The sequence below is a fragment of the Onychomys torridus genome, chromosome 7, assembly GCF_903995425.1.
Source record: "Onychomys torridus chromosome 7, mOncTor1.1, whole genome shotgun sequence".
Lineage (NCBI taxonomy): Eukaryota > Metazoa > Chordata > Mammalia > Rodentia > Cricetidae > Onychomys > Onychomys torridus.
In genome coordinates this window covers 51,914,501-51,927,317 of record NC_050449.1, presented here as the reverse complement: position 1 = coordinate 51,927,317, position 12,817 = coordinate 51,914,501, and the positions used below count along the sequence as shown (strand labels likewise).

The 12,817-nt window shown below is 51.4% G+C and overlaps 1 protein-coding gene across 1 annotated transcript in view; it reads left to right on the top strand.

The window, feature by feature from the left end:
* Cd276 (CD276 molecule) overlaps positions 1-11,039 on the top strand; it is a 30,953-nt gene extending 19,914 nt beyond the window's left edge. Inside the window, 5 exon segments of the mRNA XM_036193286.1 lie at positions 186-482; positions 4,519-4,653; positions 6,862-6,903; positions 8,204-8,239; positions 9,557-11,039. Of these exon segments, the coding sequence (XP_036049179.1) occupies positions 186-482; positions 4,519-4,653; positions 6,862-6,903; positions 8,204-8,239; positions 9,557-9,579 (533 nt within the window). The 3' untranslated portion in view covers positions 9,580-11,039.
* The last annotated feature ends 1,778 nt before the right edge of the window (positions 11,040-12,817 follow it).

Sequence of the window (12,817 nt, the reverse complement as noted above, 5' to 3'; positions counted from 1 at the left end):
CCGGGAGGGAGCTTTTCCCACTCCTTACCCAGTCTGCAGGCAGCCCATCCACACTGTCCCACTGCTGATCCCACGATCAAAGAAAGCCTCAGAGCTGACTCCTAACTAACAGCCCCATGTGTCCTTTTCTCCACTGTATCTCTTGAGCTGACTGTCACTCATCTCTACCCTTTGCCACCCTCCAGCCCCCTACTCGAAGCCCAGCATGACCCTGGAGCCCAGCAAGGACCTGCGTCCCGGGGACATGGTGACCATCACATGCTCCAGCTACCAGGGCTATCCCGAGGCTGAGGTGTTCTGGAAGGATGGGCAGGGACTGCCCTTGACTGGCAATGTGACCACATCGCAGATGGCCAATGAGCGGGGCTTGTTTGATGTTCACAGCGTGCTGAGGGTGGTGCTGGGTGCTAATGGCACCTATAGCTGCCTGGTACGCAACCCGGTGTTGCAGCAAGACACTCACGGCTCAGTCACCATCACAGGTAAGGGGAGGAGGTTAGCCGAGGAAGGACTAAAGGGAGCAGCTATCTCTTCTCTAGGCCCTAAGCTGGAATATCTATATAAAAAAATACTCATTTCCATGTAGATTTCAAGCATCCCAAAGCCTCCCCGGTGAGAAGTCTTTGAAGTACTTGCTTTCTTAAGCTGATGAAAATCATTTATAATGTTTGTTCTCCTGAGCATGCTTGCCACAGCACTTACGACTCTTACAGGGACTACAAAGTACATGCCTGGAATCTAGGGGTTGGGTAGAATTCTGGACAGCCACAAGGCTTGCTTAGAGACATGGTTGGTGAGGATGTGTTTTCTAGGGGTCACTTATGTGGTGTGAAGGAATTACAGCTGCGAACCCCTGGGAGACTTGGGTCAAGGCCAGCCCTTCTCCCTGCAGACTAGAGTGCCACAGTTGATAGCCAGAGTCGTCTCTACTGCCCCCATGTGGTCAAATGCTAGATTGAGCCTCTAATATCGGAGAAGTCGGTCTCTGGCTTCCAAGTCAGCTCTAGTCCAGGTAGGCACCTCAGTGCTTGAGGCTGTAAAGAGGGCTCAGGCTCGCCTTCATGCCAAGGTAGACAGTCACCCTCTGTGTTTGCCCATGACATGTCTCAGTTCAGTCCTTAGGTAGGCCTGTGTGCTGGGTCTAGCTCCCTAGGCCCTACCTCTGGGCCATGTGAGCTTTCCCAGGGACCTTCTACATCTCTGAGATCAGGAAGCAGGTTGTCCATCAGCGGTCCTTGAATTTTCTCTTCCCACAATGTCTGCCTGACACCTGCAGCCCACCCAGCTCTTTACTTCCAATGGTTACCGGTGTCTGAGTAAACCTTAGGCGTCTCTGTAGAGAGCCGGTTTGTGCATCATCTAAGGGACTCCCTTCCTGCTCTCATGTTCTGAGTACCACCCTGATCTTGTAGAGAACACCATAAGGGGAAAAAAATATTTCACTGGGGCTCGAGAGATGCCTCAGTGATTAAGAACACTTGCTGCTTTATTCTGAAGACCAGGGTTTACATCCTAGCACCCATATCAGGTGGCTCTCAAGTACCTATAACTCTGAGTTTCCAGATGTCATTTTCTGGCCTTGGTGGGTACCCTCACATACATGTGTGAACACACATGCACAACCAATCCTTTTAAAAAATGACAAAGCACAAGAAAGACCAAGAAATGTGGAATGAGATGGACAGACATGTGAAGGTTTTATCAGGAAAGACAGAGGACTTATGGCGATCTTGCACCAGGAGGGCTGGGCTATCTGTAGTACTGATGCTGTAAAGCAAGGGTTTGTATGTAGAAAGAATATCTGTCCCACTTCAGAGAACATGCTTTATTCCTCAGTAGCTGAAAGGATTTCATTTGGGCCAGCGTTACCAAGCACAATTCATACAAGAAACTGAGGCCCAGTCCACAGGGACTCTCCCCAAACCATAGGCTAACACAGTGGCTCCAAACATTTTGGGGGCCAGACACCACTTTGAAAATTGGACAGGTGATAAAAGCAATGGTTTGCCCCTAGCTTGGAGGGTTCCCAGCCTCTCTGAACTCTGTCTGAGGACCACTTTGGCTCCTGGTTCCCACATGCTGCAGCAAGCAGATGACCCAGGATCTGAACCCAGCGCTGGCCTCTTAACCCAGTTTCCCCTCCTCCCCGAGGCCGGCCTCCTGTTTTCAGTAGAGCAGAGCTGGCTTACCTTGGAGCCCTTGGCCTGCATTTTCCTTGGGGCAGCTCTGCCTTGTACAGCATTCTGGGATTTCGATGCTCAGTCCTCTAGCTGCTCTGCCTTACTGATGGGGGTGAGTGACATTGAGTGTGCTGTGCTAGGCCTCTCTGGAGAGGGTTTTCTGGATCAAAAGCTGGAGATATAGGACTGAGCCCCAGCTGACTGTGTCCTTTGCTAGAGGAATGAAGGAAGTCTGAGCATGTTTCAGGCAGTTGAGGGGCGAACACAAGGAGACTTTCCGTTGAGTAATTCGTTTATACTAATTAGATACTGAATAGATTCAGTATGATGGTTCGTAATGCATAGAATGCATTTTGATGATATTCACCTCTAATACTATTTCATGTCCCCCTTTCATTCCTGCCGGATCCCTTCCTCTGCCCAACTAGTCCCCTCCTATTTTCATTATTCTAAAGCCTTATTTATTGTGCGTGTATAAAGGTCAAAGGACAGCTTTCGGGAATCCATTCTCTCCGTCCACCATGGCTTCTGGGGCTAGAACTCAGGTTGTCAGGCATTCACAGCAGACTCTTACCAGCTGAGCCGCCATGGTGTGAGCCTCCCATTTTAATGTCTATTTTTCTGTGACACGATGACTTTCATGAGGATTGCTTACAGGAGCTCAAGTGAGGGACCGATTATAGGAGCTGGTGCACTTTATCAAGAGGCTGATCACCGAAGAGAACGTCTCTCCCTCCCCTAGCAACCATTGGCTGCCTGTAGCGCCTCAGGACGGGGTGGAGTCCCTTGAGGATTTCTGCTGCTCTGCCCTGTCCACGGCTGTAGGAACCCTGTCTTGAAATTTCCAGAGGTCTCTCACAAGTGCTCCAGGCTGGCCTAGCTGTCTGCCTCAGCTGTGGCCTTCTGCTCCTGTTCCGCTTTCTTCAGATTCCCAGGTCCAGAGCAGCCGTGCGGGCGCCGGTCCCCCCCTCCCCGGTCCCTGTGGAAAGTGTGTCTGTCTGGGCCTGGGCCGCTGCAGGTGCAGGGTGCAGGGCCCTGCTGCTAGTGTGCTCCAGAGGCTGCTGATGCCTTGGCTGCATGCTGTCTCCAAAGAGCAAAAGGAACCAGCTGTCTTTGTTAGATTTCTTCCCTCCTCCAGGGCTCTGCGCAGCACCCAGTGTGGCACTAAGCTGAGGGTGGGATCTATGCTGGAGTCGTGTGGGCATGTGGTTAGATCACCTGCTGGCCTCAACTCACCTTGAGCTCCTCAACCTCCACTCATTCTCCTGACATGATGTATCTAACAGGGGTAGCCTCAGGGCTGCACGTGAATATCCCCTTGGTGAGGCTCCCCCAGATCTGGCTCTCACTCCAGACCCTCATCTGTGTTTAGAACTAGGCACACTTTCTGTAAAGAGACAGAGAATAAATACACGTGGGCCATGTGTCTTTCTGCTGCCGATTTTACTTACTTGTTTGTTTATCAGTCTGTTTATTGTTGGCAGGATCTCATTGTCTCAGTTGACCTTGAACTCAGTCTGTAATGAGGATGACCTTGAGTTTCTTATTCTCCCACCTCTGCCTCCTTAGTTCTGGGATCACAGGTAGCATGGGAAACCATGCCCAGTTCATATTGATCATGCTGGGAATCGAACCCCAGGCTCCGTGTATTTTAGGCAAGCACTCTACCAACTGAGCCACATCTCCAGAGCACTGTAGCTTTTCTTTCTGGTCTTCTTTGTTTCTTTTCTTTGTTCTTTATCCTTTCTTTTTGTAGCTCTTCACAAAAATAAAAGCTAATACTAGCTAGCTCATGGACTGTCAAAAACAGGCCACCATCTGGCTACACCATGGGCTGTAGCTGGCTGATGTCTGACCCTCAGGATGATGTAAACCAGGTGGGACTGCAAGCATAAGGGAGGCCTCACTCGGGAGAGGTGGCTCTTAGGCCAGGTGGGGAATTTAGGAGCCCCTGCTAGGAAGGGGAAATGTCAGGGACTGTGCAGGGGCTGGGGGAAGTCAGGGTCTCTGTGGAGAATGGCTGACATTAGACAGAAAAGCTGGGAGGCTCGAAGCTGGGTCAGCTTAGAGATCCTTGAGCCATTCTTAGCGAGATTATCCCTAGCCAGCGGGCCCTAGCCATGGTTATTAATCACCCTCCGGCTTCTTAGCTCCACTGCTCGCCCTCCTTCTGAGGCCTGTTCCCATCACCCCTAGCCACAGTGGCAGGGTTTGGTAGGGTGAATGGAGTATGGCCGTGGGAGCCTGAGTGAGCGTCATTCACCTTTGTGGGGTACAGTGAGACTAGGACTGTTCACACCTTGGAACAAGATGGTCTCATTCTTCTGTCTTCTTCCAGGGCAGCCCATGACATTCCCCCCTGAGGCTCTGTGGGTGACTGTGGGGCTCTCTGTCTGTCTTGTGGTACTGCTAGTGGCCCTGGCCTTCGTGTGCTGGAGAAAGATCAAGCAGAGCTGTGAGGAGGAGAATGCAGGTGAGTGAGAGTGACTCTGTGTGTGTGTGTGTGTGTGTGTGTGTGTGTGTGTGTGTGTACATGCAGGTGCGCACATGTGCATACATGCCCACATGTCTTGGGGCATGTCACTGTTTTAGTTTATTGGGTGCAGCTATAAGAGAATACCCGAGACAGGTTCCAGTAAAAAACAGAAATTTACTGGCTTGTGTTTCTCAAGCTGGGAGTACAATATCCAGGTATCAGGGAGAGCAGAGAAATCACTTGCCACAGAAGAATGAAGGCTGGAGTTTGGAACCTCAGCACCCACATAAATGTCTAGTGGGCATGGCAGCTTGTCTGTAATTCCAGCTCCTAGAAGGAGAAGACAGGGCTTCCCCGGATCAAACTGATCAGCTAGATTAGCCATATCAGTGAGCTCTGGATTCGATTGAGAGACCCAGCCTTAATGAATAACGTGGAGAGGGATCAAGGAAGACTCCTGATATCAGCCTTGGGCCTCCACATATGTGTGTGCCCACATGTACACCCATACACGTGTAAACAGGCATGCACAAATACCACACACTCAGACACAGGCACGAAGTAACTAAGTCAGTACCACAGCCAGGCACCGGCATCTGGTGAGGCCTTACTGATCGTTAGGTGGAGGAAAGTGAGAGGGCAAAGGTCACAGAGCCAGTGCTGTTTGCAAGAGTGGAGCTGCCACAGCCTAACCACCCCTTAGAAAACAATTAATTTAAAATTAAAATTTAATTTAAATGTAAAGTTTTGTGTATGAGTGTTTTGCCTGCATGTATGCCTGGCACGGGGGTTACAGGTTGTTGGTTATCAGTTGTCGTGTGGGTGCTGAGAACAGAATCTTGTTCTCTGTAAGAGCAGACGGTGCTCTGAACTACTGAGCTATTTCTCCATCCCAGAAGTCCCGCCCCTTGATGTGGTTTGATGACGGCTAATTTCAGTGTGCATTTGGGAGGGAACAGACATTCAACCCAGCAGTTGCTGTGTCCGAGACAGAATGAACGGGAAGCGGGTGCACAGAGGGCCCTAGCCCGAGACCTGGTGGCTAAGTGTTCTCTGAATCAGTGTCCACCTGCCTGTCAGGGCATGAGCATGGCAGATGGGTGTAAATAAGAGTGTGAGTTGTCATGAAGATGGTGGTGTGTAAGGCTGCAGTGTGACAGGGGATGAGTATGTCTGTGGAAACAAGTATGGAACTGAGTGTGTAAGTCTCGTGGGTATGTCTGTGAGTAAGAAAAGGTTTAGAGCCTTGTGAGGATTTAGTTGGTATGTCACTAGAAAGAGTGTGTGTCTTCCTCGGAGTGGAAGTATTCAGAGCCTCATGGTGCTACCTTCTGCTGGTGAGGGGACTGTGAATTAGTATTGGTGATTGTAGGTGGGTGAGTGGACATTGGTGGGTGGCACGTGAGTAGACAGAGGTATGAGAGCAGACAGGTAGTAGAGGCCGGAAGGTGCCTAGGTATAAGGAAGAAGTGAGGAGAGTTTGGTCAGTTGTGGGTAAGTGATGCTTGTGACTTAGATGGTTAAGTGGGCTGTGTGTGCCTGGTAGAGGATGGATGGACAGAAGTGGGGTGCGGAGGGACTGGGAGATAAATGACTGTCAGTAAAGTACCTGCTGTATAAGCATCAGGACTTGAGTTTGCACCCCCAGCACCCACATAAGTCTGGCGTGGCAGCTTGCTTCTGTAACACTGGGTTACGGGGACCGGAGGATCCCTAACATTCACTGGGCAGCCAGTCTAGCCAGATCAGTGAGCTTTGTGTTCAATTAGGAATCCTGTCTCAAAGAATAAGGTGGAGAGTGATTGAGGGAGATACCCGATGCCAACCTCTGGCTTTCATGTGCATGCACACACACATGCACATACTCACAACACATACACACACACATGCACATACCACACCATACACACACACATACAGAGGTAAAAGAAGTGGGGTGCAGATGTGATGTTGACAGGGTTGCGAGTGAGTGGGTGTGTGAAGTCATAGGCTGGGAGGGTAGAAAGCTTGATAAGTGATCCCTGGCCAGAGAAGTGTTGGGCTTCCTGCTGGGGCCCTTCCATTCTACCCTAGGTTCGGCTCTGCTCTGGTTTCAAGCTCCAACCCTGAATTCAACATTCAGACCAGAAGTCAAATTTGCTCAGTCCCCAGGTGTGGAGGTGTGGGAACGACAACCCTGAGAAAGTTTGTGATTCTCCCTTCTAGATGCTGAGGACCAGGATGGGGATGGAGAAGGATCCAAGACGGGTGAGTCTGGCCCTCTTAACTGGGGAAGGGGGGCAATAAGGGATGGGAGACAGGACTTCCTGCTCTGAGGTTGGAATGAAGTACCCCCTAACCCAGGGAAGGTCTGCAGGCAGAACACCGGCCTACCACAGGAGTCTCCTGCCTACCCTAACCCATCATCCATCAGGACTGTAGCAACTAGGAGCTTCCCAGGGGTGGGAGGAGGCCTGCAGGAGAGAGGCAGGCCCTTATCGACAAAGGAGCCTTAGGCAAATAACTCTCTTTGGCCTATTTTTCCCATATCTGAAAAACGGGCATGAGAACTGGTCTCTAGGTTTTTCTGGGTTGGGTTAAATGAGATAGTCTATATAGAAGACAGTACCGTGCTTGGTGTCTAGTTAAGAGCGTACAGTGGTGCTATGATAAAGCAGACAACTGTGGACAGTCCCGTTCTCAGAGGCTATGACCACTGATGAAGCCCTTTGCTCCTCTTGGACCTAGGGTCTTACCTGTAAAAGACCATCTTGGCTCTGTTCTAACTGCACCTGAGAGTTGCAGTGTGACAAGGGATGAGGGTCTTGGGCTGAGATCTGGTTTTAGGGTGGGTGTTGAGGTCCTAGTGCCCTACAGCTGCAGGAGTGACCAGGAGTGACCAAGCTGAGAAAGGCAAGTTTCCTATGACATCTTGGACTGTTCCAGTTGACATCAGCTCCCTCCCCACCCCCACAGAAGGCAGGGCAGGAGTGATGCCTGGGGGCTGCTATAAATCATGCCAATTAGTTCCCCACCTGTTGGTGCTTGTGTGGCAGGCATGGAGGTGGGCCTGGGATCGAGCTTCATTTCTCCTGCTCAGAGGCAGATGTTGGCAGAGAGGGGGAGGGAAGGAGGAAGGGAAGGAAGGAGGGAGGGGAGGAGAGAGGATGGGCTAGAGAGTTAGTCAGCCTCTAGGCCACGTGACCCTGGGCCTCTGGAGGCACCTGCAACCATGCCAGCCTCCCTTGATCCTGATTTCACCTCATTTATGATCTGGGTTCTGTTTGCTACCACATCTCCAGCTTTGTCTGGGGACAGGTGCTTGTCCCCATTCTGCAGTAATAGGGGCCTGAGATTCAGAGAGGGAAGACACATGGGACTTACTCAGAGACGGTGGAGGTGGGACTTGTGAACTGAGGCTTGGGCTAGCTCTCTGGGTCTCCTCTCCCAGCACTGTGATGGTGCCCCCAGACTACCCATCCCTGCCCATTCCTTCTACATTCTCACCCTTCTTCCTCTGCCTGCCTCCCTAGGGCTCTGTCATCACAAACCCCTTCCTTTTTTTCAGCTCTGCGGCCTCTGAAGCACTCTGAAAACAAAGAAGGTAATGACATATTGCCTGGAATGGAGTGTGTGTGTGTGTGTGTGTGTGTGTGTGTGTGTGTGTGTGTGTAGGAAGCTGGGGAGCAGGGCAGCCATCATCACCCTTCTGATACTGACCTGTGCTTCCTCCTCCCCAGAAGAGTAGCATCCACTCACCTCTTGGAGAGATGGTGGAGGGTAGAGGAGCCAGGTCCCGGCTGCTCCAATAGGCTTACCTACACAGGCTTACCTGCACCAGACATTTCTGTCTCTCCTGTCTGAGAGTCTGAAAGCTGCAGGTAGCCTGGGGCCTGGATTCTGTCCCCTGCAACATGAAGCTGCCATCCCTGGGTCCAAAGGGTTGCTGTGGCTGCCATGCCCCCTCCAGAGGCAAGGGATGAGAAGGAGGGCAGGGAACATCTTTCTAGGGCTTGGCCAAAAATAGCTCCTGTCACTTTAGATACATCCCATTGGGCAGAACCCAGTCACGTGACCTGTTTCTCAGGTGAGGCTAGAAATGTAGCATTCATCTGGGCAGCCACGTTTCTGGTGCCTAGGAGGTGACTAGTCAGGACGGCAGTTGTTACTACTCACATCCGAGGGTTCATTAGGAAGCACAGGAAATGAGAGGTCTCCTCCCTGTCATTGGAAAGTAGTGAGCACAGAACAGCGAGGCCGGGCTGGTGAGAATGTCGGCCGCGTGTCTGAAGAGAGTTGCTGCCCAGAGTAGCCTCACAGGTGGAACAATGAGCTTCCCTGCTCCCCCGGGAGGTACTCTGGCTCTAGTCTGTGTCAAGATGGATGGCTGCAGAGGCAGGCTATGGCAGCTCCTTTCCTGGGGCCACAGACAGAACCCAAAGGAAGGAAGAAGAGCAGGGCCACACGTGCCCAAGGCCTTCTAAACTGCTGGTGCGAGGTGGGATGTGGAGCGGGGCCAGGGGTGTCGGACTTGGATGTTCCTCAGTAGGGGGGCAGAGTCGGAGGGAGAAGGCTCCTGCAATGTTACTCTCCAGGTCATTAGGATGGGAAGAGGCTTTCCTGCCAGGGGAGGGAACTGGGCCAGGCCTTGAAGGGTGAGTCAGATGGACCAAGCTGGCCAGTGGGAGGGAGTGTGTGGGGTGACTCACCTGGCTCCGGTGTGCATACTGGCCTCCAGTGTAGCTGTGTAAGAAGACACATTCCTTATTCTACCTGTCTTGTGCACATATCGCCTCCAGGATAGTGGTTGGGGGTGCACACCCCCAACCTGGATCTGTGACTTCAGGTGTATCCCCAGGAGTAGAACTTCCAGCTTCTAATGCATTTCCCCCTTTTCCTCTCATCTTCCCATGAAATGCAGATGATGGACAAGAAATAGCCTGACTAGGAGCTGCTGCCTTTCCCAAGTGGGGGGCCCACCCTCTGGCTGTGTTGCGCCTCATTGTGAGCCCTGCCCCAATGAATGGGTTCTGCTCTGGGGGTCTCCCCATTCTCCAAAGGATCTGGTACATAGGCCACCTGCAGCCTTATTTCTCTGATGGACTTAATTACCATCATCCTGAAGCCTTATTTTTCCGGTGACACGATACACGAACCATCCTGCGGCCTTATTTCTTATGGACATGACACACAGACCGCTCCACCTCAACATTCCTCCAGAGTCATCCAGTGGCCTTGTTTCTCCAGTGACACTAAACATGAACCTTACTTCGGCCTTATTCCTTATGGACACATGCAAACCGTCCCCACTTGCTTGCTCCTCCAAAGCCACACAGACCGTGTGTAACTGCTTTTATTCTCCAAGGCATGTAACTGTTCAGACGAACCCCTGCCTTATTGATCTGAAGGCAGCTGCATGGTCACCTCTTGGTTTTCCCCATGGCCCTGGTACATCTTGCTTACCGCTCCTCAACCTTTGTTCTGACTAGTGTGGATCCCATCTCTTCAGCATCTCTGTCTTCATCCTGACTCACCTGCCCTGGGCTTGGCTTTGGTTATCTCCCTCCCTGGCTAAGTGTGATGGGGCATACTCCCCATCTATACACACAGGTACATTGATACTTGGAGCTGCACGTGCTGGAACACGTACAGACTTGCCTTGTGTGGTCTGCTCTGGCTGCCCTGGGCTGTGCCCATTCTCCACACAGGAAGCTGGTACTGGCTGCCCTGGTTCTCAGGGCCCCTCAGGGGGCCAGCCTTCATCCCTGTGCTTTCCCATGTTTGGAATCTTTGTTACTTTTACTTTCTTATTTCTTAGTAAATTAATGTCTGTAGAGCAACCACAGGGGTCAGCACTGTGCTGGGTGCCAAGGGCCTACAGAAAAATCAGAGTCCCTTGCCTCTAGACCTCACCTTCCAGCTGGGAAATGGCCTTGCTCCCTACTGTACCCACCTGTGCCCACAGTTTCTGGATACCTCACTTTCAGCCCACACTGACCCTGACCCAGGGCCTGGGGTAGAGGCAGAAACCCGGAGAAAGCACAGTCCTTTGCCATACCTTAGAATCTTTCTAGGTGTGGACTAGAAGGCAGGTGGCCACAGCCGTTCAGACCTGGATGGGGACAGCAGCCTCCTCAACAGCTGGAGCCTGGGCAAGGCCAAGGCCAGGCCAAGAGGGTCTGAGGACAAGAAAGGACTGCTCCTTACCATGGTGCTATTCTGGAGCTGGGGCTTGTACCTGGCTTGTCTCTGACAGCCCTGGCTTCTGGTAGAGCAGACCTTCTGGTGTCCCCTGGAGGCATCTCTCCCACCCCAGTACTGGAGAATGTGAGGATAATTTAAAGATGGACTCTGGCTAGGTGTGGTGGTGCACACCTTTAATCCCAGCACTTGGGAGGCAAAGGCAGGAAGATCTCTGAGTTCGAGGCCAGCCTAATCTACAGAGTGTCTTTCAGGACAACTGGGGCAATACAGAGAAACGATCTCAAAAGACAAAAACAAAACAAAACAAAAAACAAAAAACACACAACAAAAAATAAACATGGGACTCTGTAAACTGGGTATATTTTGGGAGAAATAAATGCCTCTGTCTTTCAATAGCTTCTTGCCTGTGATATCTGAAATAGTGGGGTGGCTTGCCGCTAGAAGGGAGGAACCTGTCCTGGGCATTTCAGGCTGGGGTAGGGCTACCTGCTTCACCATGAAAGCATTTTCTCCACTGTGGTTCCCACTTCTGAAGCTTCTGTGGAGCTGGGGAGAAAAACAAAATAAAACAACACACACACATACACACACATACACACTCACACACACACAGACACACACACACACATACACACACACACATACACACTCACACACACATACACACACACACACACACACACACACACACACACACACGCACCCCCCCCCCACACACACACACACTATTCCTGGGGACTAGCCCAGGAACTGGCTCTGCTTTGTGACACTGATCAGGACATTGACTTTTGGGGCTCACTTCTGGAGACCTTCCACTTAGGAAGTCTGAGAGGACAGTGAACTTGGATGACAAACAGATTTCCAGAGAACCAGGTTCAGGGATAGGGGAGCCTGCAAAATGCCCTGGCATCCCTTTTCCTTGGGACATAGCTTCAGCACTAGGCCTTGTCAGAGCATCACAAGCCATGGACAGGAGGCCGGACTGCAGTGGGGTTCAGGCTACAGAACTTTTACTCTGGCTCCACAACCAACAGGACCATATCCCTCATACCTCAGAACACTGATGATTTCTTTATTAAACAGGGGTGAAGAGTCCTGTACAAAAAGCATGTAATGTTCTTTACAAACTGGATGATTTGGGGCTGGGGATGTAGCTCAGTTGGCAGAATGCTTGTCTGACATGTACAAAACCGTGGTCTTGATCCTTAGCACTGAGTAAACAGGACATGGTGCACATTTGTATTTTTAGCACTTGGGAGTTGGAGGCAGGAAAGATCAGAGTTCGAGGTCATCTGACCTACATGTTGAATCTGAGACCAGCCCTACATGCGATCCTGTCTCAAAACAGAAACATCCCAAACTGGAAGGTTGTAATAAAAATTGAAGGCTCCAGTAACAAGACTTGCCTTGTTTGATGTCTCACATTTGGTGCTCCGGGTGGGTTTTGGAATTTCCAAGCTCTGTGTCCCCTGCCCCTCAGTGCCTTTGTGCCCCTCCCTGGACCTCGGTCCCCACCCAGGGCCTGACAACAGCTGTGGAGGTTTGTTGTGAGGTTCAGGCAAGACTGACAGAGAAAACATGCCGGGCACCTGTGAGGGCTGAGGCTTTCCTGCCTTTCAGTCAGCGCTACACCCTTGCTGACTTTGTGGGATGTGCAGTGACCCTGGACCAGCAGTCTGCACCTGCTTTCCCATCTGTAGAAGAGAGATAACTGGTGTCTTTTCTTCCTGTCAGGCTGAGGTGAGGATCAGACATGACAATATCCCGTGCTGGAGAAGAGACCCAGCAGGTGTGGGACTGGCCTGGAAGCTGAAGGGTGAGGAAAGTGGCCACTGAGTCCCCTGATGACAAGTACCTTGGAGAGCAGTATTTTTAGCTGCCCTTCCTGGGCAGAGCTCCAATTCCTGCATTTTAATGGAGAAATAATTCTCACAGTACGACAAGCTGTAGCCTGCAGGTGTCACATTCATATTAAAGA